The 27,068-nt window shown below is 42.3% G+C and overlaps 1 protein-coding gene across 1 annotated transcript in view; it reads right to left on the bottom strand.

The window, feature by feature from the left end:
* Window positions 1-384: 384 nt before the first annotated feature.
* The window catches only part of LOC144762174 (soluble scavenger receptor cysteine-rich domain-containing protein SSC5D-like), a 208,369-nt gene continuing 181,685 nt past the window's right edge, over window positions 385-27,068 (bottom strand). The window contains exon 3 of the mRNA XM_078647332.1: window positions 385-770. Within this exon, the coding sequence (XP_078503458.1) occupies window positions 385-770 (386 nt within the window). The remainder of the gene's footprint in view (window positions 771-27,068) is intronic.

The raw sequence follows: 27,068 nt of genomic DNA, 5'->3' as shown, positions 1-27,068 counted from the left end.
GGTTAGAGTGGCACAGAGGCGAGATGTATCAGGCCCGCGCCGCGTGGGGAATTGAACCCTGGTCCCGGGCCGACCTCAGCCTCCGTGTGTGCCGCCTCAAACCATTGAGCCACACGTCTCCAGAAGTGATAGGGTTTGGTACTAGATGTAAGTTATGTACATATAGGTTTGTTGCACTAGTTCTCCTTTTGCTTTCGTTGCCTTTAAAGGCTTTTCAATCTCTGAAGGACATCGCTATAATCTCCAGCTCCTAATAAATCCTATTCAGTTTGCCAAATTACTTTTCTGTATCAAGTAAGATGAATATTTTATGGTTTCATCAATTTTTCTTATGATTTTCTATAGTAATGTGTTGTTATTATGCATTGTTTGATTAATCCAACTCTACTTTTTTAAATTAGTTTTTGTCTTTTTGATGGCGTTGAAGGATTGCTGTTGGCTTCTCTTACCTCTGCACTGCACACCACCATCGCTCTTCCACGTGCAGCTGTTGAATCCCCAGGGAGCGCGTGGACAATCAAAGAGAGACTTTTCTGCTCCTGTGCACTTGACATCACTCATCCACACGGGGAAGACGCCATGTCGAAATATGTCATTTCTTGTTTCTGCTCTGGATGCTGATCCACAGTTGAGTTGTCTACAGACCACCTCAGCATCCTTCACATCCCAGTCGCTATCACAGACCGTCCCCCAGCGATTCTCGTGTTTGATCTCCACCCTCCCGCTGCAGGCGTCACCAGAATTCACCAACCGGACAGTATCAGCTCCCCCTGTGAGCAAAGGACCAGAAAGAACAGGGTAGATTGATTGCAAAGCAATCAAATGTGTGAGAACAATTGTCGTCAAATCTTTTGAATATCCATGTGCCCCCATTGTTATTTGTGACTACTGTGGCATGTGTGCTACCAGACCACACTCAAAATCTAGTGCTCTTAATCAACTCTGAACTCTTTCAGGCTACCCAGCTGACTTCAGGATGAGTATATTAACATTTGGGATAGATTATGATGATGACTCAGTTGACTGACCAATACTAGAAAGCACAAAATATGTGTGTCCTTTTGGGGGAGCTCTTCTTGCTGAACCCCCAGATTGATCACCTCCCTACAAACATCTTTAAGAAAAGCACCTCCCTCTCTCCCTCGTCAGACCTGCCAGTAGTTCTAGGTGAATAATTAAAATCCAGCTCAGAATGTGAAATTGAGTGTATCTGGTGGCCTCAAAGAAACTCAGAAATGACAGATTTATGGGGGGTCAGAGGATGGGTTGAGTGATGTTCGTGCAATGGGGAATAAGCGCCCTGCTGAGTTGATGGAGACCCCCCTCTGCCATCACAAGAGGTGAACCACCCACTTTATCTGGAATCTGCCTGGCAGGGAGTACCCGGAAGCCAGCGGCTCCACCAGAGCAGGGGATGCCCCCAAAGCTGACATGGCCACAGTGCTTCCTTTCACCCTCTCAGCATGTATTCAGTGCTCACATCTACAGTCCCAACACAGAGTTCATATGGGGCCTTCTTTGTACTCTTATTATTTTCGGTATTTATAAAGCGCGACACTCATCCCAAGGGATATCACGGCGCTATGAACCAAGAGAGACTACTGAGGCATTGCTGGGGGGTTGTGTTTTAGGGAAGGGTTAAGTTTTAGGGAATAGGTGGGTTTTCAGTTTTTGTCGAAACTGAAGATAGTTTGTGGTGTGTCTAAGGTCGGAAGGTAGGTCATTCCATCTTCTGGCTGCCAGGTAGGAAAAGGCGCGGCCACCTGTTCTGACTTTGTAAATATGCTTAGATTTGGCCAGAGCTGATTGACTTGAACGTAGATTTCTGTTGGGAACGTAGAAGTTGATCCTCCCTTGGAGAATTGTGGGGCCAGTTTTGTGAAGAGCTCTGTGCGTGTGGCTTAGTAGTTTAAAGGCAGCTCTCTGGCGCATCGGTAGCCAATGAAGTTTCTTTAGGCATTCCGATGCCGAGTCTCGCTTGCCTTTATTACAGACCAGTTTGGCCGCCTGGTTTTGCAAGACCTGAAGGCGGGAGAAGAGTTGTTCGTTCATCCCTTCAAATAATGCGTTGCCATAGTCCAGGCGGCTAACCGGTAGGGCTTGGGTGACTGAGCGTCTGCAATCCAGGGGTATCCAGGGTAATATCTTTGAGAGAAGTTTGAGTATGGCAAAACCCTTGCCCTAGAGTGATCGGACGTGGTCCTTCATGGACAGGGCATCGTCCATGATGATCCCCAACTTTCTAGCGTGTTGTTTTGGAGCGGGGGCCAGTCCTAGTGTGGGTGGCCACCATGTGGCGTCCCATATAAGTTTGGCTCCCACGAACAAGAGAATCTACGATTTGCCGGCATTTAATTTTAGGCAGTGGTTGTGCATCCATTGGGCCATCTCGGAGAGACAGTCGTGAAGCTTTTTCTTTGTTGTCTCAGGCCCTTCATCCATTGCCACCATCAGCTGTGTATCATCAGCATAAGAGCATATGCCAATGCCCCACTTCCTTCCAATGTCTGCCCGTGATGAGATATAGACATTGAAAAGAGTGGGGCTCAATGAGGCCCCCTGGGGGACCCCACAGCCGATGGTGTTGGGTTTTGAGTGGAACTGACCCATATGCACTGCCTGGATACGATTGCTCAGGAAGGATCGAATCCAGTTCAGTGCTGTTGATTGCACTCCTTTACTCAGGAGTGTGTTTAGCAGACAGTCATGGGAAACCGTATCAAACGCCGCTGACAGGTCAAGCAGTATCAGTGCCACCGATCCCCCTTGATCAGTGGAACATCTGATACTGTCCGACACTGCCAGCAACGTTGCCTCGGTGCTATTGTTAGCTCTAAATCCGGTTTGAGATGGATCCAGGAGAGAGTTATCTTCCAGATACCGGGTCAGTTGTATATTGACCGACTTCTCCAAGGCTTTGGAGAGATAGGGAAGCTGGGAGATAGGTCTGTAGTTCTCTGGATTAGAAGTGTCGGATCCTGCTTTCTTCAAGAGGGGGGTCACGGAGGCGTGTTTCCAGGCCTCCGGGAAGGTAGCGGTGGTTAGCGACTTGTTGAAGAGTTGGGTGACAAGGGGGCAGAGCGTGGGTGCGATTTTGGAAAACACGAAGTGGGGGCAGGGGTCCGAGGGGGATCCGGATTTGACTGTGCTCAGTAACGCTAATACCTCCTCTTCAGAGAGTAGTTGAAAACCAGTTAGACGAGGTGTATTGCCTAAGTCTAATTGGTTGTTGCGTCTCTCTGATGTCATTATGTGCTCGCCAGGGTTATCCGGCTTGCTAGGGGTATTTAGGGGAGTGAAGGTGGAGTATATTCTATTGATTTTATCGGAAAAGAAAGTGCTGATGCGCTCACAAGCCTCGGTTGAGGGGGTGAGGGTTTGTGAGGTGCTGGATGGTTTGCTAAGCTCCTTCACTATTCTGAACAGTTCTTTTGCTGAGTTGCTGTTCTCATGAATACGTTGAGTGAAATACGCCTTTTTTGCATCTTTAATGGCCGAGATGTATTGTTTCCGTTTGGTAATATAGTTTGCTCTCGCTTCACTATCTTTCATCTGTCTCCATAGATGTTCATTTTTTTGGCATTCCTTTTTGAGTTTCTTGAGGTGAGGGGTGTACCATTTCTCGTTTGTGGTTTTGTTCCCCGATTCCCGCATGGGGGCTAGTTTGTCTAGCGTTTGCCGGATTCCGGCATCTAATAGAGTGACGTCTTTACAGACGGGAAAATCATCCGCCGGTGTGGTGGCTGTCTCAAGAAAATAGTTTTGAAAGTTTGATTCATTAATTAGCCTCCAGGCTCTGCTGGACATGTGCGGGGTAGTTCTGGGCTTCGGATGTTTCCCGGGGAGTTTAAATGAGAAGGATACCATGGAGTGGTCGGACCAGGATAGGGGTAGGATTTCTTTAATATTGGTCGACTCAATGTTGGTGAATAGTAGGTCTAAGGTATGGCCAGCTGAATGTGTAGGGCCCACTATCCACTGCTTCAGTTGTAAAATTCCCATGTCGTATTCCAATTGGGAGGATCCAGGGGCATCCGCTTTTCCATATTGGATGTTGAAATCGCCGACTACCATATAGTTTTTGTTTTTCAGACAAAGTGGTAGCAGTTGGTTCAGTAGTTTGGCGCTTACGCTAGCTTGTTGCCCTGGGGGGTTATATATGACCGCTCCGGCTATAATGGTAAGACTTTCAAAAAGTACTTTGAAAGGTAGGGTCTGATGTTCGGTATAAACAGTTGTATGTTCGGCGAGGCACGTTAGGTGATCCCTAAAGATCACAGCGACTCGGCCACCATTTTTTTTGCCCGGTCTGTCTTGTGTAATAATTTTGTAATTAGAAGGGAGGGCATTTGCTAGGTCTGGAGCACTGGTTTCAGATAGCCAGGTTTCGGTAATAAAAACCAGGTCTGGGGCCTTTGATGTCAGTAGATCCCAGATGTCCAGGGCGTGTCTAGGTAGGGATCTGGCATTAAAATATAGACATTTCAGTGCCAGATGGTTTTGGTTTTTCCCGATGATTGTGAGATGGTCAGTTGGGGTTTGACCCACGCTAGACCAACTGCAGGCGAGGCAGGAAATGGGTCCATAGGATGAGCCAGGTCCGGTCTGGGAGCACAGATGAGTTTTTGTATTCGTATTAACTTTGTTAATGGCTAGCAGCTCACTGCGCGAGTAACGGATAGGTAAGGGCAGAGTTGAGGTAGAACCGATAGGGGGTGTAGCCCCTAGTCCCGGTCGGTCGCGGACGGGCGCAGACGGGCTTGCCTTAGGCGCGCCTTCGGCGCGCAAACGTCGCACCCGCTGCGCTCGCCCGCTGCGCGACCGGAATATGCACATGGTTTATACCACTGCGGGGGGGTGGATCGACTTGGGAGCGTGGTCTAAAAGGGGGCATGGCCTCTGCTCGTGGCGAGGGCTCGAAGGAGTAATGGAGTTTACTGTGCAGCGTCAGCGCTGGCTCTGCTGTGACTAACTGCTGGTTCCAGGTGAGTGATTAAAAAATACACAAGTAATCTGTGACAGTTTGAAATTTTAAAATAACACAAGTAAATCTGTGACAATCAAATTTTAAAAGAAATGCCTCGCTCCCGGCTTCCGCCTCAGGAGCACAACTTTAAGTTTTGCCTGGCGCCCATAATCGACGTCTTTTGTAGGAGTCGGCTTGGGAGCGTGGCCTAAAGGGGGCGTGGCCTAAAGGGGGCGTGGCCTCTGCTCGTGGCGAGGGCGCGAAGGAGTAATGGAGTTTACCGTACAGCGTCAGCGCTGGCTCTGCTGTGATTAACTGCTGGTTCCAGCTGAGTGATTAAAAAGTACACAAGTAATCTGTGACAGTTTGAAATTTTAAAATAACACAAGTAAATCTGTGACAATCACATTTTAAAAGAAATGCCTCGCTCCTGGCTTCCGCCTCAGGAGCACAACTCTAACTCTATCCCTGGGAATGCCAAATTCAGTCAAAGTTTCCCCACCTTAGATGGGACTGGATTTCCCTGAAATGTTTTACTTTTTATGGAACTTGTGGCAGGAACCAGCTGTTTATTAGCACCTTACTGCATGGGCAGGCTCTTAAACATGGTCCCCATTTTGGTTAATATTAATTAAGTGACATATTTTGCTTTTGTGTGAGTCTGCCATAAGTACACGAAGGGGCAGATTTACAAGCACCTTGCAACACATTTACGACCCAATTGCGACTTATTTACAACATGACGCATCTAGGGAGAAGCATCATGTTGTAAAAGCTTGCGCCACATTAAACCTGCGCCAGGCCACCATATCCTCTGTTTTGACTTACATCTTCAACACTCTGTATGTGATACCACTTCCTGTTTTTTAACTTGGCCTTGCCATCGTTTCACCAATCACTTTCCCCACACCCCTGGAGTCACTTCATGTATAGTTCCTACTTTCTTCCGGATGAGATCTCCCACCCTGGTGGGAGATCTATCACTTACCACCCTGAAGCTGTGCTGCGACACCTCTGGGTCACACGGTTTCACAGTGTTCACCAATTGTGATATGCTTGATGAAATACACTCATATGTTATGAGTCCTATTTCTGTCATTTCCAGCCCTGAAGAAGTCTAGGGTTTCCAACCAAAGATGAATCACTGGACTTTGTGATGTTTCCGGAATCGAAACGGAACAAAAGAACATTTGCAGAGAGACCAGACTTGTTTGGCTATCTACTTTGAATCAGGTTTCCAAACCACAGGAATGTGTGTGCACAGGATTTGACTGCTTTGCATTTAGGACCTTGTGGTCCCCATTGGAGGGTTTTAGGGGTTTCTCCCTCACCTGTTGCACCATTTCACTTCCGTACTAATTGCCGAATAACGACACACTGAAGGTGCTATAATATCCTGTGTTAATCAATACCCACTTCTGGGGACATACATTTTAATTACACCAGAGTAATTTCAGTAATAACGCATTACCTTGTAATGCAAAATTACCCAAATTATGCTATTACTTTGGCTTGAGTAATAAAGAGTGATTTTGGAAAGAATTAGAAGTGTGGCTCAGGGGTTAGAGGCGGCAGACCCGGAAGGTGAGATCGGTCCTGGACCAGGGTTCAATTCCCTGCCTCGGCGGGTCATGGGCTCAAAAATTCCATGGACTCGATAATTCTCGCCCCGGTGCCTACTCGACTCACGGGTTCACACTCTGCGACTCTGGGCAATAGCTTGCTTAATCTCCACTACGGCCCCTCGCGGCGGGATGCCTGGCTTTCACCTTGTGGATACCCTGCGGGGTTATCTCTCAGGGGAATACCAGGCCGGGTTCCCTAAGCAAGCGCTGGGACGCTTCCGGGCAGCCATGCGCTTTACAAATCAAATTTCATTTCATTTCATTTCATTTCAATTTCTGCTGCAGGAGCACAGGAACAACAAACTAAGAAAGAGCGAGTAGTTGCTGGCTACAGCTCTACCTGCCCTGTAGCGTATTAGCACAAAATTCATTCACTGGCCCATTTTTAAGGCAAGGATCCATTTTACACTAAGAAAATAGCTCTAAATGCTAGATTAAGATAGAGAGAATTACGGCACTTGTGCACACCCCTGCTTGTAACAGGGATTAATAGATCTATTAATTTCTACCATGAACTCTTAGGAGGGACAATTAGTAATTTCCCTGCTCCCCTCCCCCCACGTTTCTATCGGATCATGAAAGGTGACATAGTGGTCAACCCTGACAAGAAAACAAAGACACCCCAACTCCCAATCCCTGAGGGGGGCCACAGAACTTGCCTTTCAATGTAGTAAGCATCGGAAAAACTTTGTGATTTCCTGTTTCGGCATCCCTGTGTCTTCACCCACTTCAATATCAATGCAATGTCCCCCTCCAAAATGAAACAGAGTATTATGAAATTCAGAGCAGCTTCTTATCAGCAATAGTACAGAACTCAGCAGATTTAACAAAGCACAACTCTATGGTAAAGAAAGAAAATGGGAACAGTAAGCAAAAACAAACAGTATCCTGAAGTCGCATGATCTGTCAGCTGCCATAAAAGTAAGATTGGGCCACCTCTTAAGGCTGCCATGGAATCCTTGGCTTCTGTTACATCCTCTCCTGAGGGGAAGCCTCTTTGTCACTTGGTGGCCTCACTTCAGGGATATACTGTGATTCTTCTTCCTTTACTTCTTTTGCTGTTTCATGGTGGTTTGCTCTGAGCTGGATTTATTGCACATTCTCTTAAATGCTGTATGACTGCCCTTCTGGGTATCTCATCCAGCATCGGAGTCCAGATGGCCATTTGGCCAATGCTCCCCTTTGGTCTCAAGCCAGGTCCAAACCTCACTTGTTGTGGTGAAGTATCTAGTGATACTGCCATCCCTTATTCGGAGCTTGGCCAAGAGTGTCACTGAATAGCATAAGTTCAGATGTTGTTGTCATTTCTTGACCTCCAGGAACAATTTGTGTCTCCTTCTGGACCTCAGTCCAAAAGGCCCTTTCAGGTACGAGCGGTGGGCAGGTGGGGCCCTGTAGGGGTATTTACAATGGGCGACGACCAGGGAAAATTAAATAAATAATTAATTTTACCTCGTCATCGTCCATTGAAATCCCCCTCTGGCCCCACCGCCCCACCACTCTGACCTGCACAGGCTGCGACTGCCTCAGTCATTAAATCGCAAGGTATGTGTACTTTGTACTTCTGAACAGTCCGGGAGCCCTTGCTGTGAGAGAAGTGGAGGATTCAGTTTTTATCCCAATACTTAAAAAGCCGCCCAACCGCTGGTCTGGGAGTGGCCCTAGGTTGCCCCAGGTAGTGGTGATTTTCTAGAGACCCTGTATGCTTGCTCTATGGAGAAGAACCTGGATTGATACTGGCTTGTTGTAATTTGGCAGCGATCAAGGGTTACCATTGATGGAGCGAGGTGGCAAACACAACATTTTGTGTACCCCTCGTAAAGTTAATGTCCCATAACAATAATCTGTATGTTTTTGTGAAATTAATCAACCATGGAGTAAAGTGCACACATTATTTTTATTTTATTCACGGGGAGAACTAATCTGCTTGCATGGACTGAAATAAACACAGATACATTGTATTGTTATTGTATTGTGAACTAATGTACAGCTTATTCGTAAACAAACGCAATTTAATTGAGCTTATTGTATTCATTTATGTGGTGGAGAGGTCGAATTGTAAGTATAAAACGCGTTTACATGGCTTTTCTGCTAGGTAACAACTAATTGGGAAACATTAGTAAGGTGGGAGGTAAACAGAACGGGTTTAAATTCGCAATTTAACATAAATCTGTGTTTGTTTCTATGATAGTTCCGAAAGTGACCTCTGAGGCCTACACGAAAGATGGCTGCTCGGGTAAACTGCGAGCAAGAGCTGAGCTGCGCAGGCGCGCCAAAACCTGCAAGTCAGAGTGAACTGCCTGTGCTCAAGGAGGTTCAAGGCTGATGCGGCCCGGAACCTAGGATGGGTGCCAAGTGCGGATGATGTCGTGTTCAGAGCCTGGGAAGATGTATGGATGTAACCATTTAAAGAAATGCCTAGGCCAAAGACTGTCTTAAACAAAGCCCTTTCCAAAATTCGCTGACACGTTGCAAAAACGATGCTGTAATGGTGAGAGGATGCTCATCCACCCCAAAATTGTCCAATGAGAAATCGAATAAGAGATGTTAGTTACTTTTTAGATAGATTACGTTAGGGAATTAAGGTATAAAAAACCCTGGTTTTGTGAAGTCGGGTCGCTTTTCCCATTTCCATCGGAGATGCTGCCCGATTGCTGACCAATTCCTGGATGTAAGACTTCTTATGTTCTTTACTTGTTTGCTTTGCAGTATTGAAGGATAAGATGAGGGTATTAGTTAGGTATGTTAGGAGAGAATGACTTTTGGAACTATATGTTCTTTGCTAAACTTTTAACTGTTTTCTAAAATAAAGCGATTTTTCCTTGAGCTCTAAATAAAATGATCATTTGAAAAAAAAATTAAGTTTTACTGAATAAAGATTTACTAATGTGTAGAATATCAGACATAATAAAGTTTGCTCAGAATAAAAATTAAATAAATGAAGAAGCAACAGCTGGTCTTTGAATTCTTCCTACGCTAATTTTCATTCTAGCAGATCCATTGCCACTATGGTGGTGTGTCTGAATAAATTAAAGTTTGAATAAAACCATGGTAAAATGTTTTACTTTGCAGGTGTAAATAATAAATAGTTAAATAGGTTTAGACACCCCACCAAATGCAACGTTTCTCCAGTGAGATTCACCAGAGCCTTGAAGCCAAGTGTAAGTGAACAAGGTAAATGCGCAGTGTTATGGGCCCCACTGATGCATGATTTGTGTGTTTTTAGGTTTCAGGGAAATGGTGAGTATGGATTAGAAATTATTTCTGGAGCCACGCTGGAGCAGTATATTACTTGGTAGCAGAGTAGTGGTTGCTAAGGAAATTAGCTAGGGTTATGGTAAAGTACTATATAGAGTTTTGATGTACAGAATTATCACTAACATCTGTTGAGTTTGTACTATGTTATATGTAGTCCTGGAAAGGCTTCATAGAGTAGGGTGAAGCCAGTGCCTCCGTCTGCAGGTGGAGGAGGTGTGGCAAGGTAGTCGCACAGTGAATTAGTCTGTTTCAAAAAAGGGGTATTGTCAAATACCGCGGGGGTATCGGCGTATGTCACTGTTTAGGGACCTCAGGTATGAAAGGATAAATGTATAGTGAGGACAGTCTATGAAATTTCAGCCTTCAAGTATAGGGATCATTCCGTGCTTCCCGACTAAAAATTACTGTTGGGAGAGTAATAGGTCTTAACCCGAGCTTGATTGAAGGGTAAAGGGAGTGGCATCTCTCTTGTGCTAACAATAGAGGAATTCTGTGGTGGGTTAGTGGACGCGCTGCCTACTGGTAACACAGAGTTTATGCATATGTGAATAGGGTTTTCCGTATGAACGTGTGTAAATGATATTGCAATACACGTTGAAACGAAACTCTGGAACTTTCTCTGAGGGGCTGAAAAAATCTCTGTATGGGCTTTCTTAGAGAAGCGAGATCGTTATTGCATGATAGAAGGGTAAAGCCAGTAGGGTTGCTTTATCGTCGAGTCTAAAAATTAGATATGCGTCCTCTACTCCGGTTACAGAATACTGGTGCGATTGCAAATTCTATCACTTTATTAGCAAAAGAGATTAGTGGATTTTTTTGTGTAAGTTACTAACTGATTTTGTAAAATATCTTGTAAATACGGCTTCTTGAAAAATCGTTGTATGTGAGGGGTTAATCGGCGCTGCAGAAGCCGGAGTGCTGTGACGTCGAAAGTGTCGCGCTGGCATTGGTCCGCGTGACCAAGACAGAGTAGGAGTTGATTGGTTCACCACAGAAAGCAGCAAAAGCTATTGGTTAAGCACTATAGTGACGTATCGTGTTCTAACTGGTGCATTAGTGCGAACCGCACTGTGATAGGTTGGTGTTACAGAATCAACAAAAGAATAGTACTCGATCTTTGGAAAGCAGGAGAAGTTTACCGAAAATGTCATACTACTATTATGACGATGACATAAAGAAATCTTCATGGTTCAAAAAGCTGAAAAACGTGTTTGTAAAAGACAAGGAGGTAGTTACGAGAGAGGGAAAAGTTCTTCCTTCACCAAAAACGCCCGCTTCCTATAAGTTGACGAAATATGGTTACCATACGTGTGTCTGGTTGGAAAATTGGGTACACTATACAAAAGATGAAGGTGTGTTAGCATTTTCAGAAGGAGGGTCATTTGATGTAGCAATTCTAAGAAATTTGAGAGACAAAATGTTAAAACTTGAGCCGAGACCCAGGCCAACTCAATTTGAAGCGCTTGTAGAATGGGAAGATGAGATGCATCAAATGGAATGTGAGAGGTTGAGCAAGCATCTTAAGCCGAAAGGTAAAGGCAGAGATATGTGGGGACAGACACATGATTCTAGAATGCGAAGATGGAGAGATGCAAGTATGTACGATGGCATGTACCTAGTCAGATTGGCAGACGAATATGAGGGACGAAAGAGTACAGAAAAGAAAAAGAATATTGAAGTGGCATATCAAAGCTATGGTGAAAGTGAATCAGAGGATGCTGTCTTAGAAGAAATATTAAATAGGAGACCGCCCCCATATCAACCGAGTTCTTTATGGACTACCCCAAATGCCCCGATGGTAGAAGAAAGAGTAAATGAATCGCCAAGACAACCATCAAATTTTAGAATTTTCCCAAAAGAGTAGAAACAAGATATGTCCCAAGTACAACGATCGGAGAAGCTAGAATTACTGGTACTCCTGTACAAAGTAATGATTCACACAGGATTGTGTTAAGTTCGGAAAGACAAACTAATGAACAGCCAAATATGTCTGATTATGAGCGTTCTGCACATGAATTGATTCAAAACCTTACTAGAAATATGGAAGCTGTAAATGTACCAGTGACGAAGGGACCTGTAATACCAGTATTTGATGATCAGAAAATAAAAGAACCAAAATTAACTATTCCGTTACAACAGAGCCTACAGAGAGCAAGAGAAAATACTTGTCCCGATTTATCAGAAATAAGGCAGAATATGAGTGTAAATCCACCAGAGTTAACTTTTAACAAAAATTTGACATGCGGATTCCCGACAGGAGCAGAATCTGGTTCTGCAACTCCAGAGAGGAGTGCAGACAAAATAGATTTGACCCAAACGCCCATGGGTCCATCAGATAAAGAATTAAGTGAATGGATAAAAACATTAAAATTAAAAGAGAAGGAAACAAAAGTACTGGATGTGGCAACATTGAAAATAGACATGGAGGAATTAATAATTGGAACAATTGGGACAGACAGATTAAAAACTTACCAAGATGATGAGCTCATGTTTTTATGTAAAAGTATAACATGGTGAGCAAAGACAAGGTATGATCAATTGGAAGAAGTGGCAAGTGAGAATGGGATAGATTTTTCCAAAATCAAGTCATTGCAGAAATCCTATTGAGTGGATTTTGCAGAGAGAGACATTGAGAACATGAATACTGCAGGAAGACAGCTTCAGATAAAAGAGTTGATTGTGTTGTTACGCAAATGGGGGGATTTAAGCAAATGGAGAGTCAAGTGGGCAAAGAAGAAAGAGGAAAATAGTGATAAGTCTACTTTAGCTTTCTCCGTTAGAGAGAAATGAAAAGTGGAACTGAATTCCCTATGAGAGAAATTCCTGGAGGAGGATATGTACATGTGCCCTGGAGCAGACAGGACATATTTTCATTTACGAATGAATTCCCCAGATTAAGAGAGAAGCCAGTAGAGTGGTACCGGCAGGTTGACAGATTTGTAAAGGTGTCGAAGGTACTGTGGACTGATTTGGATGGATTGTTGGACATAGTAGTGCCAGCAGATTTATGGACAGAATGTAAGATATCTGTGGATTGGCCAAGGGAGGAGTATCAAAGGGATGAGAAAACGGGAGCTCCCTCACCAGAGGTAATGAGGAAATATGAGCAAGTGATAGTATGGTTAAAAAATATAATACCTCCAAAAGAAACTGATTGGGTAAAGATAGACAGGACAACACAAGAGCCAAAAGAAACTGTGCATTCATTTTATGAAAGGTTGTTGTTGGTTTTCAAACAGTACAGTGGTTATGAGGAGTTAAATGAGAAGGATATGAGTCATTTTGTTTACAGATTTGTATATGGATTGAGACCAGAAATCTCAGACATGATTAGACACAACATGATGGATTGGCAGTCGAATTCAGTACATAAGGTTCTAAGACAAGCGAAATATTGTAGGGAGGAGATTGATGCAAAACAGAAGAAGCTGAAAGAGAAAGTCATGTGGGCACAAGTGAAAGTAGCTGAACAGCAAGTGGCACAAGATTGCTAAAGGAATCAGTCAAGTTACAATTGAGAGAATTAAAATGATACAGGGAATGCAGCCACCTAAAACGCAAAGACAGGTCAGAATGTTCCTGGGAATGGTAGGTTACTGTAGACAGTTGATAAGTGGATTTTCATTGATTGCAAAACCATTGCAGAGACTGACAAAGCCAGATATCAGAGACCCAATTGTCTTGACCAAAACAGAGATGGAAGCATTCAAACAGCTTAAAACTAAACTGTGTGAAGCACCAGCTTTGGGAATGCCTGATTATGAAAAAGAATTTGAACTGTACTGCAGTGAGCGAGAAGGATGTGCACTGTCAGTATTAATTCAGAGGCATGAGAGAATGAGAAAGCCAATTGCGTATTTCTCAGCTGTTTTGGACCCTGATGCAAAAGCATTGCCAGGTTGTCTAAAAGCAGTAGCAGCAACCAGTGTAAGTCTGGAGCAAAGTGAAGGAATTGTGATGGGATTTCCTGTGAGAGTGTATGTACCTCATTCAATGGAGATTCTCCTCACAAGAGCAAAGACCCAATACATGACTAACAGCAGGATGACACGTTATGAGAAAATAATTTTGGGAGCTGAGAATGTGACAATTGCAAGATGTGTGAATGTTAACCCATCGACACTGTTACCAGATACAGTTGAGGCAGAAGTGAAAGGTGAGCTTGACCACAAATGTTTAGATGTTCTGGAATACTGCACAAAGCCTCATCTAGACATGAAGGATGAACCTTTGATTGAATCAGATTTTGTCATGTTCGTAGATGGATCATGTTTGAGGACAGAGAGTGGTGTTCTAAGTGCTGCATATGCTGTTTGTACAGTAGCAGAAGTGTTGGAAGCATCTTGTCTGAAAGGAATTCATTCTGCTCAGATAGCGGAATTGATTGCTTTTATACGAGCATGTGAGTTGGGAAAAGAGGTAAAAGTGACCATAGTGACCAATAGTCAATATGGTTACGGAGTTGTTCATGATTATGGATAACTTTGGTCCCAAAGAGGCTATTTGACCTCTGCAGGAACACCCATTCGGAATGCTGAATTCATAAAAACATTGATCGATGTGATACAGCTGCCTGAAAAATTAGCTGTGGTAAAATGTGCAGCCCATAAGAAAGGTGATGACTATATCACCAGAGGAAACAGTTATGCTGATGCAATTGCCAAACACTGTGCCAAAAATCAAATTTCAATTAATCGGGAGAAAACTGAAGAACATATTCCAAGTCCTTTAATGCTAACCACTGTAGTAGAAACTTGGCAGGAAGTGAAGCAGATGCAGGATGAGGCAGGAACAGAGGAAAAAGATATTTGGCTAAAATCAGGTTGCAGACAAAGAAAAGAAGATGAAATTTGAGTTTACAAAGATGAAAGCCCAGTAATGCTTGATAGCATGATTTCAGATATGGCCCGAATGTACCATGGTCAAGCACATATTGGCAGAGATGCTATGATCAGTCTCTTTAGGCAGACTTGGTATAATCCAAAATTCAGGATGATTGCTGAGAGTTTGTGTCAAAGATGTTTAGTTTGCCAACAATGTAATCCAAACAGAAAAACTGTTGTAAGTTTGGGAACCATAAGACGGGAGGGTGGCCCATTTACCAGAGTTCAGATGGATTTCATTGTATTAACACCATGTAACCAACTCAGATATGTTCTTGTAATAATCTGCTTGTTCTCTTGATGGGTAGAAGATTTCCGCATGAGAAGAAATGATGGAATAACTGTTGCTAAACTGATGTTGCGTGAGATAATACCACGCTTCGGGTTCCCAGTCACGATTGAATCTGACAGAGGCTCGCATTTTCAAAATGATTTATTGCAGATGATTTGTGAAGCTCTGGACATTCGCCAGAGACTACATTGTGCCTATAGACCTGAGGCTTCAGGGGTAGTGGAACAGGTGAATGGAACAATTAAAATTAGAATTGCAAAGATGTGTTTGGCAACAGGAATGAAGTGGCCTGACGCCTTACCACTTGTTTTAATGACTCTGAGAAGCATACCTGACAGGAAAACCGGATTAAGCCCTCACGAAATTCTGATGGGTAGTGTAATGAGGCAGGCTTTTGTACAAGTTAACAAACTGCTAGCTATAGATGATGACATCATACTGAATTACTGCAAAAATCTGTCTGATGTGGTAACTTCTGTGCTCCACCAGGTGGGAACTGAGTCAAATTCCAAAGAGAAAACTCCAGCTCATGATCTACTCCCTGGGGACTGGGTAAGAGTGAAAGTTCATCGCAGGAGAAATTGTTTGGTACCAAGGTGGCAAAGCCACGCCAGGTGATTTTGATTAGCAATACTGCAGTTAAATGTGCTGGATTGAAGAGGTGGGTTCATGCTAGTCACACCATCCGTGTGCCTGAACCTGAAGATCCATGCCACGGTGAAAGTACAACTGACTCTGATTCTGAAGGTGAACCAGAAAAGGATCCAGATACTGAAGATCTACAAGAACGTTGACATCTGGAAGTATCAGAAGCCAGTTCTGCATCTGAAGGTGAAGGTGAAAGGGAGATTATTGAAATACCAGATTCAGAAGATCAATCTGAAAATCGAGAATTGGTAAAAGCAAGCACCAGTAAAGACGCTTAAGAAGGTGAAGAGAAAGCTGCAGAAAAGGAGAAAGCTGAAACGCAAACCGAAAACTCTGGAAGTAGGAACGGAAATCCTGAAACTAGGGAAGAGGAAGTAACTCACGATAAGGATGAGATTCCAAGTACCAGTTATAAAGAGTTCCTGACAGAGTGACAGTAGAGAAAACTAAGACCGATGAAGCAAAGACATTGTGAAAATCATAATAAATGATACAGTAGAGGACACTGAAAGTGAAACAGATGACAGTGCAGATGAAACTCCATTAAGACAAAGCACAAGAAAAAGAGCTTGGAGAGTGGAGCATAACACTGTAGAGCCAAAGTCAAAGAAAGTTTGCAAAGGAGACAGCTGGCCTAAAGAAGCAGGAGGATTGAGATTCAAAATAGTAAATACAACAAAAGAACAAGAAGAGCAAGTGCACGAAATTACCAGTCAGAAGGAGACACGGGGGAAGAAAATAGAGACAATTCAAAGGCCAAAAAGAGTAAGACGTCCAAATCAAAGGTACAAGTCACCTGAGTGAACCTACATTGTTCTTCCACCTATTGTTGAGGTAAATAGTAGTCAAGAAAACCTGTACGACCTAAAGCCAATTGGGAAAAGTGAGTAAAGAAGTGAATTAAGAAATGAAAAGTTAGGTGTTCAAAGTCTATGGTATTAAAGTAAAAGGTCCAGAAGTCCTGTGAGACGGTTTTGTAAATATAGAAGAGGTCGGAGTTGACACAAGGTCGAAGAAAACTTGTTAGAAAAGATTAATCATAGCAATATTTAGAGTAGAAATTGACACAAAGTCGAAGAAAACTTGTTAGAGTGCTGTGAGAGTTAAGAAATGATAGGTGACACAAGGCCAAAGAAACAGTGTTAGAGAAAATGCCAATGAATAATCATAAAACAAAATGTTCTATTTTTAGAAAATGGTGTAGGTGTTGCTCAATATGCATGGGGTTATTGACTATATTATGGGTGATTTTAGCTATTGTGATTCCTTTTCAAACTCATTTAACAAAATTGAAACCAAATGTGAGTATCAGTAAGACAAATGAGAAAGAAAATGTACACGAAACACATGTGTATGAGCCTGAGGTGCATCAAGATAAGTCAAATAGTGATTTCACCAAGAAAACTTTTTCAAAGTTATTGCTTGAGTACATTACAACTATGAATGTTGATGACTTTTATGTTTGTGTAAAGTTGCCAGCATCAGTGTCAGAAGGGGTGACTTATCACCACCTTCTTCTTACTTATGGAGTTACTTGTAGTGTAATCTCGAGCTTGTTCTATGAAACTGGTAAATTGGAGTATCAATATTTTAATGTTGATGAGATATTTGCAAAGTTAAAATTTGATGCCAAGTTAAACAAAAGGAGACATGCAGAAGTAATGGGAGAATATTTAATTGAAGTAGATGACTTGACACATGAGTATGCATTTAATAATAATTTGACATGTAAAATGAGAATTGAAGAGAAGACGTTTTTGAATATGGTTGAGGAGAGGAGAAGTGCTTATAAAAGAAAAGAGAAAATGAAGCATGCAAAATCAAAATCTTATACATTTGATGAAGAAAATATTGAAGATAAGAACATTAAATATAGATGCACCAATGTTGGGAAAATGATGTATTAAGAGAGATAATTCAATGTATAACAATTATTTTGTGGGTGCAAGTCAATGTGAAGACACTTATAGAATTGTAGGAGGTTGGGGATTCAAAGGTGGAAAGGATCCTGTTTTCCCTGGAATTTATTTCATATGTGGGAATAAAGCTTATTATAGGCTGCCTGACCACTGGTATGGGACATGTTATGTAGGTTTGGTCTTTCCTAAAATTTTCCATGTAGATAGAGGTACTAATGGAAAGCATGAGATAGGTAAAGTTTTAAGTAGAAAAAGAAGAGAGACTGTCTTAGAAATAATAGGTGATGTATTTGGAGCACTGACACCAGCAGTGGGAATTTCGATCAATGCAAATAGACTCAGAAAATTGTCCACGTTTGTTGATAAATTGTCAACAGCTACTGCAGGAGGATTCCTGATGGTAGACACTGAAATGGTTGCTATGAGAGCTATGGTTATGCAAAACCGACTTGCCCTTGATATAATTTTAGCAAAAGAGGGAGGAGTCTGTGGAATTTTGAAAGTGCAACATTGTTGTAGTTATATTCCAGATAAAAGTCAGAATATTGAAAAGTATATTATAAATATTACAGATTTGCAAAAGGAAATTGAACCACTGGAGGTTGAAGGTGTCCTTGAAAGGATGGGAAAAAGTTTCTCAGCAATAAAACATTGGTTTCAAGAAATAGGTAGTTCAATCATAGGTAAAATACTAATCCCAATAACAGTCATAGTGATAGTGATCTTTTTTATAAGGTTATGCTGTATATACAAAGGTAGAAGAGATTTCATAAACTTGATGCGGAAAAGAAATGAAGAAAGATTGGCACGGATAAGTGTAAAGAATGAGATAGAAATGGAAGAAATTAAAAAAAAGGTTTTCAAAGATTCAAGAGAAAAAGAGACAAAAGTATAGATGGTACTAACAAGAATAAATTGAAACAAGTTCAATTAAGTCTTCCAAAATTTTGAGGGTTATTTGGTGATAAAATCACCAGATGAGGGAATTGATGGAGCTAGGTGGCAAACACAACATTTTGTGTACCCCTCGTAAAGTTAATGTCCCATAACAATAATCTGTATTAATTGCATGTTTTTGTGAAATTAATGAACCGTAGAGTAAAGTGCACACATTTTTATTTTATACATAGGGAGAACTAATCTGCTTGCATGGCCTTAAATAAACACAGATAAATTGAATTGTTATTGTATTGTGAACTAATTTGCAGCTTATTCGTAAACAAACGCAATTTAAATGTGCTTATTGTATTCATTTATGTGGTGGAGAGGTCGAATTGTAAGTATAAAACGCATTTATATGGCTTTTCTGCTAGGTAACAACTAATTGGGAAACAATAGTAAGGTGGGAGGTAAACAGAACAGGTTTAAATTCGCAATTTATTATAAATCTGTGTTTGTTTCTATGATAGTTCCGAAAGTGACCTCTGAGGCCTACACGAAAGATGGCTGCTCGGGTAAACTGCGAGCAAGAGCTGAGCTGCGCAGGCGCGCCAAAACCTGCAAGTCAGAGTGAACTGCCTGTGCTCAAGGAGGTTCAAGGCTGATGCGGCCCGGAACCTAGGATGGGTGCCAGGTGCGGATGATGTCGTGTTCAGAGCCTGGGAAGATGTATGGATGTAACAATTTAAAGAAATGCCTAGGCCAAAGACTGTCTTAAACAAAGCCCTTTTCAAAATTCGCTGACACGTTGCAAAAGCGATGCTGTAATGGTGAGAGGATGCTCACCCACCCCAAAATTGTCCAATGAGAAATCGAATAAGAGATGTTAGTTACTTTTTAGATAGATTAAGTTAGGGAATTAAGGTATAAAAACCACTGGTTTTGTGAAGTCGGGTCGCTTTTCCCATTTCCATCGGAGATGCTGCCCGATTGCTGACCGATTCCTGGATGTAAGACTTCTTATGTTCTTTACTTGTTTGCTTTGCAGTATTGAAGGATATGATGAGGGTATTAGTTAGGGATGTTAGGAGAGAATGACTTTTGGAACTATATGTTCTTTGCTAAACTTTTAACTGTCTTCTAAAATAAAGCGATTTTTCCTTGAGCTTTAAATAAAATGATCATTTGAAATAAAGTTTAAGTTTTACTGAATAAAGATTTACTAATGTGTAGAATGTAAGACATAATAAAGTTTGCTCAGAATAAAACTTAAATAAATGAAGAAGCCAGAGCTGGTCTTTGAATTCTTCCTACGCCTAATTTTCATTCTAGCAGATCTATTGCCACTATGGTGGTGTGTCTGAATAAATTAAAGTGTGAATAAAACCATGGTAAAATGTTTTACTTTGCAGGTGTAAATAATAAATAGTTAAATAGGTTTAGATGCCCCACCAAATGCAACAGCGTTTCTCCAGTGAGATTCACCAGAGCCTTGAAGCCAAGTGTAAGTGAACAGGGTAAATGCGCAGTGTTATGGGCCCCACTGATGCATGATTTCTGTGTTTTTAAGTTTCTGGGAAATGGTGAGTATGGATTACAAATGATTTCTGGAGCCACGCTGGAGTACCATCAGCTGAAGCCATCTTGTATTTTGGCAGCTATCTTGTTTGCCATGTACTGCCACGTGCTCACCATGTGCTCTGTCCTACCTTACTGCTGTCTGTTCTTGTATTCTGCCTAGGAACAAACTATATTTAGCCTCTTCCACTTTGCACATGCTCAGTTGAGCTTGCAGCTGTCCATGCAGCTGCTGTTAGTCTGTAACTGTCAGGATGTATTCACCAGAATTAGAAACTGTTAGCTCCTCCCACTTGTTGACTCTGCATTTGCTGTATGACCTCTATGTACCTAAAATCTTCTTCTTGTACTTGTACTGCCATCTTTTGAGCCCCTTTATGGATATAAAAGGACTAAGCTCCTTCCACTCAGTGTGCTACTTCATACATTACCGAAGGGTGTTGTGTGAATGTAGTTCCACCTCATGATGTTGGTGCATGTGTCTTGCACGTAGTGGTTGTGGCAGTGAGGTTAATTAGTTTTGATTTTCTTTCACCATGTGCGTGGTTTTGGTGTTCCACTATATGCATGTAGAATTGGTGATTTTGTCACTTTTTGATTTTGTCTTGTGGGTCACTTTGGGTGTGGTTAGGAAAAATCTGGTATCACGTTTCTTTCCTTCCCCCTGTTGTGTTTCTGATACATCACGAACCTATGTTACCTTTGTTGCACGGTTGGTGCTGGATATGGATCGTGAGTGGAGGGGTTTAAGAGGTCACAGAGTATACCACTGGATTTCTAAATCTAGACTATCATATTGTATTATATGTCCCTGTAGGTTCTTTATCGCCCTGTCCTGAAGAGGCCAGATTTACCGGAAGGCCGAAACGCGACCGTGTCAACGCTTTCCATTTGGAGGAGTCCTTCTTTTGAATTGATCTTGGAAATTAATGCCTTGAGACACACTTTTTGATTTAGGTTCTGTAAATTGGTGCATTGAACCAGTGGTGTCCGACTACCTCCTAGTGCACCCCCTAGAGTTAATAGGAGGGCACTCAGCTTTTGCTGCAATATTTCTTTAGGGTGAAAAAGTACAAGTTTCCTGCTTTTTGTCATTTTTTTTATTTTTGTAAAAGTGTTTATGTTGTTGATTGTTTGTATACATTGTATATATAGGTGCATATATATAGGTGTGTATATATTTGTATATGGTGCATAAAGTGCTTGTAAAACATTTTGTTTGTTTGAAGAAAAAAAGAAAATGAGATAAAAATAATTTGGTTTTATTACAAAAAAATAAAATGTGTAAACATGTCCCCTTGTGTGAGTGATGGTGTCTAGAATGTTTGATGAATTCAGTATTGGACTTAGGTCATAGAAATAGGCGAATTGATTGTCTCCTATTTTGAGAAAAAAGTATAGATCTGTTCCTCCTTTTTCCAGTTTTTTGTTCCTTGCACCTCCCACAAATTGACACCCAACCAGTGGGGCTCATCGGCGACTCGGATGCCCGAAGCAGTGGTCGAAATGAAGGATTGGAATCTCGCTTTGGACGATCGCTGCCCGAGGAGACCCGCGTCCTGGCAAATCAAGGGGTTTCTCCTCTCTTTCTGATTTGACCATCCAGGTGGTGCCGGTCCTCGACTGAGATCTCTTCTGTTGATTCGCTGTGCAATGACCATTTGGTCGATTTGAGAACTTGGCAGTTGGAATCTGGAAACCAAGTGATTGGTAAGCGTTGTTATGCAAAACTTGCTGTTGGTTTGATGCCTGGGATTGGTAAGGTTGTTTTTGCGGCGCTTGCTGTGGCTTTGGAATTGTGTTGGCCAACTTGGATTTGTATGTGATTGATATATGAATTGCAATTTACATAGGCATGTAATGTACCTTTAGTGCTACTTTGGTTATAATTCTGCACATTCTGCACTATTTTTGGCATGCCTGTTTCTAGCACACTTTGTAGGATGTGTTGCTTTTGTAGTGGTACCAATTTGAGACTCGATGAAGCAGAACTGGCCCCGCCCCCCCGGGGGACTCCTAATAGGGATATGTATATTAAATATGGTATTCTTTCTATAATGTACAGCACGTTATGAAATAAATATACTAGCAAGGATCCTGAGTTGCGTTGGCCTATGCATGGGTCATTTGATTTACGAAAGATTCAGTATGGGGAACAATGTATGTTTAAGTGAAAGACTAGGCAAAATATGTTTGACTGTGTATGAATGTGGGAGAAAGAAGTGTGTGAATGAATGAAGCGTGAACAAGCCTTGATTGAAAAAGAACAGCAAAAGAACGTTCATGCAAAAGCATTAGAAATGAAAAATAAAGAAATTAAAGAACTAAAGGAGAGAGAGGATAGGGAGCGTTATTTACAGGTAACTGGCCAATACGTTGTTTGGCGACCCCTTTATCCTATTCTTAATAAACCACAAGATGATTCTCTTTTGTTAGACCGTTCTCCACCCTGTATACTCTTCCTTCTGCTCCTCATGATTTGGATGAGGACTCTTCTACAGAGCAGGTGAAAGCGCAAGAAACTCGTTCTATGTTGACCGCTGAGCGCTCGTCCCAGCTTAGATCTGCTGCTTGTAAAGCTGCACATAATATTGGTCCTGCTTCTGCACTTTTAGATTACATGAAGGATTGGGAGGAAAGGGAGCAAGTATATTTTACAGAGGTGTTTGCCGCGGAAGTTGTTGAACGGTTTAGGAAACATTCTGACGATTTGGAGCCTGTTGATATAGAAAATGATTGTAAGCAAATGCCTGATGGTATTTTTGTCTATTCTCGGGTGGCGACTCAATCAGGCGTTCGGTTAAATTACGTGTTGAGACAGTCCGTTTGTGAAAGGAGAAAAAAGCAGCAGACACAGCTGCACAAGCACCTCAGACCGGCGTGGCACAAGCTTCTATCTTCGGAACAGATAAGACTATGATGGTTCATGCGAAACCTATGCGGGAAGCCGCACCTTTGTATGTTCCTTCTAAATGAGCGGGTACGAGTGATGATAAGGCTTCCTCTGATGCAAAGGGTTATTTTATTTATAATTGGGTTTACACTCCTTGGAATAGAGCGGATGATATGGCTCTTAAAACTGCATTACCTGATCAGCGGAGAAATCCAGCAGTGTTTTATGAGGAAGTTGAGGATGCCATTAGCTCTTGTACTATGACTCTGCCTGATATAGACCTGTTTTCAGATTGATATTACCCCCTGATATGTAGAGAACTGTATGTAGGGTTGATGATCATGTGACTTTTGGGACATTATGGAAAGATTTAATAAGACTTGATGTAGGAAGGGAACCCGCAAAGAAACCATGTCAGTTAATTTTAGATCTTCCCGCAGCCATATTAGTTAAGTTAAAGACGATTATTCCCCTTAAAATGATAGATTGGACTGTATTAGCGTCTTGTAAGCAAAAAGCAGATGAATGAGTTTCTGACTTCTTTACACGCTTTGAGGAGGCATTCCACGATTTTAGAGGCCAGTCAATGACAGATGACACAGGCAGGCATCTGTTTGTCGATAACTATGTCGCAAACCTATTGCCAGGAATAGCTAGTTGCCTAAAGGCCAGTGAGAGTTTATGGACTACCTCTTCTCCAGTTTCTCTTTTGACTATGGCTCAGTATTATGAACAGCAGGAATTAGAAGTGAAGGGTAAGGAGGATAAGAAGACTAAGGAGTTAAAAACGAAGGTTATGATGGCTCAGGTTGTGGTCCGCCTTCTAGAGGTAATGATAGAGGTGGATGTGGATCTTTTGGTTCGTCTTTTCCTTCTTATGCTCGTTCGAATTTGTCTGTTGACCAGTATGCGTACTGTAGGAAAGTTAGACATTGGGCTTCTGATTGTCCAGCGATACGTGCTCAGCAGTATCCACGAGGATGGGGACAAATGAGAAATCGTTCAGGATATTCAGGGCCTAGAGGAAGCACGGATGATTGTGCTAGGTTTGATGCCATTACACGTGGACAGGATGGGTTTAACACTTTTGATAGACAAAATCAATATCAAATGTCTGATTATGTGTCATCTGATTTGAAAGATTCTGCATCTATGCATAGAATTGCCTAGGATGTGGTAAGGAATCAGTTGAAGTTCCAGTAGATCAGAAGGGTCCCTATGTTACAGCACATGATTTGGGTTCTACTGGTCAGTTTCTGGTTGATACAGGAGCTACTCGTAGCACTGCTATCTAAACAATTGGTTCCAAGGGCTACCCTGTCTGGCTTAACCATTACATCGATAGGTTTTGATGGAACAGAGCTCTTCCTTCCTGGATGCCCAACAAGCGGGTTTTAGACCCCTCCACTCCACCGAGGCGGTCATAGTGGCCGACATGGATTCCCTCAGGAAGGGTGCCGACAAAAACATCTCTCAGGCCCTTGTCCTGTTGGACCTGTCGGATGCTTTTGACACGGTCGATCATGCGATTCTGATCGACCGTGTCAATAACGCTGGCATCCAGGGGGTAGCTCTCGATTGGCTCAGATCTTTCCTAGACAACCGCTCTCAGGCAGTTCATTTATCCACCTTTGGTGCACCTCTTCTATCTTTAACCTGCGGGGTCCCTCAGGGCTCTGCGCTGTCACCGTTATTATTTAATTTATATCTGCAACCCCTATTAGCCTCACTTCGAAATACCCCGGTCACTATTTTTAATTATGCAGATGACCTTCAGTTAATTTTCCCCATCGACTCCCTTCCCTCCTCCTGTCTTAATTTTCAGTCTACCATGTTGGCCATTGCGGAATGGATGTACCATAGTCAATTGAAATTGAACCCTGCAAAAACAGCGCTAGTACTGGTGGGTGGCTCCGCCAATCTGTGGAATCCTTCCTATTGGCCTCCATCTCTAGGGACAGCACCCACTCCTGTGAGCACAGTGAGAAGTCTGGGGGTGATCATCTCTGAAGATCTGTCAATGAGACCACAAATTAACTCTGTTACCTCATCCTGTTTTTTTCACCTTAGGCGGATCCGCAAGATCAGTAGGTTTCTCTCCAGAGAGGCCCTGATCCTTGTTATCATTGCTCTCATCACCTCCAGACTCGACTATGCTAACATCTTGTATGTGGGGATTCCGGCCTACCACCTCCACCGGTTACAATTGGTGCAGAATCAGGCCGCTCGCCTGATTTTTCGTCAGCCCAAATACCAGCACGTTACTCCCCTTCTCCGCAATCTTCACTGGCTCCCTGTCTCTAAACGTTGCATTTTTAAACTTGGATGCACCGTCTTCAAGGCCCTCACCGACTCAGCCCCGGCCTTCATCTTATCTTGCTTGTCACGATACATCCCCCACAGAGCTCTCCGTTCTACCTCTCTCAATTACCTTGAGGTTCCTAAATACAGAAGGAAAAAGCATGGAGGACTGAGCTTCTCTTACTTGGCCTCCTCTACTTGGAATACTCTCCCATTGACTCTTCGTCTCTGCCCCAGCTATGCTTGTTTCCGTACATTACTAAAAACTCACCTATTCCAGTCAGCATCTGAGTAACCCTTCCTCCCTGGTAACCGTTTTTTGTCAAAGAGCGCCATGAAACCGTTGGTGAACGTGCGCGGTATAAATATTTTTAACGTAACGTAACGTAACGAACACCTTCCCTTAGCCCGCTACCACAACCACTTGCATTCCATGTTGATAAAGTTACTGCTCCAAGTCTGTTTTTGCTCTCTCCAAACACACCAGACAATATTGATATGGTTAAATATTTCAGGGCTACGATAAGATGTTCTTCTGACGGTGTACGTGTTATTTTAAATGACAACTACCCTGTGATTGAGAGATCTTGTCTTGTTTAAGAGGATATATTTTATTAGATTCACTCCCTAGTAATTTGTGGGCTACTGCGGACGCAGGTGTAGGGCAAATGGTTATTCCACCAGTGCATATTAGTGTCAAGAAAGGTGCTTCATTGCCACGATTGCCGCAATACAACATTTCTCAAGAGGGCGAAGAAGCACTTATACGCATAGTCCATGACTTGATTAAAGTGGGGGTTGTGGAAGAAGTTCCTTATAATGTTTGCAACAGTCCGATTCCTCCTATTTTGAAAAAAGACACTGACACTAGGATTTACAGATACATCTTTGATTTGCGAGAGTTTAACAAAATTGTAGTACCGTAATACCCTGTGGTTTCTGATACAATGACACTTCTTACTCTGGTTCCTCCGACTGCGACCACATTTACTGTGATCGACATGAAGCACGCTTACTTTTCGATTCCTATTCATCCTGATAGCGGATATTTGTTCGGCTTCACTTTGAATAATCGATTGTATAGATTTTGTAGAATTCCTCAAGGGTCCACTGAGAGTCCTAACATTTACAGTCAAGCATTGAAAAGACAACTTGATTCTTTAGTTTTGCCTAAAGGAGTGGCTCTCATACAATATGTCAATGACATCTTGTTGACAGCCGATACGCCCGAACAGTGTGAAAAATTTACTTTTTCTTTACTTTCTTTTCTTGCTATACACCATCATAAAGTGTCACGGAAGAAATTGCAATATTGTAGACCAAAGGTTACCTATTTAGGTCTTCAAATAATCATGTGGAAGAATGTACACTTGTAGCTTCATAACCATTGGTTAGAATGGATCACCCTCATAAACGCTATGTTTTTAGATTGCAGTGTATATCTATTCTCCGCCCCACATTAGCGTTACGGCATTGTCATTGGATGTCCAATCGTGCTATATGCCAGCCTCATCCAGAGGCAACCTCTGGTTTTGATAGCAGTGTCCAGAGAATGAGGGGCACCCCCTGAGAAAGAGGTGGAAGAGTTGAATTTTTTTTTAAAATAACAGAGTCTCTCCAAGCTAAACTTTAATATAAAAAAGGTGGGGCTCTGTTATTAAAAAATTAATGGTGGGTACAATTGTAGATCAAGTTACTGGATCTTATTATACCACTTAATTAATACTGTCGACATGTTTCTGCTCCTTATTGCCCAGCCGGGTCTGTGGAGCATTCGTCAGGACAAACAAACAAGGAATTACTTACACTACTTGTGCAGTATTCAT

This window comes from Lissotriton helveticus, chromosome 6 (assembly GCF_964261635.1).
Source record: "Lissotriton helveticus chromosome 6, aLisHel1.1, whole genome shotgun sequence".
Lineage (NCBI taxonomy): Eukaryota > Metazoa > Chordata > Amphibia > Caudata > Salamandridae > Lissotriton > Lissotriton helveticus.
This window is presented reverse-complemented; position numbering and strand designations above follow the sequence as displayed.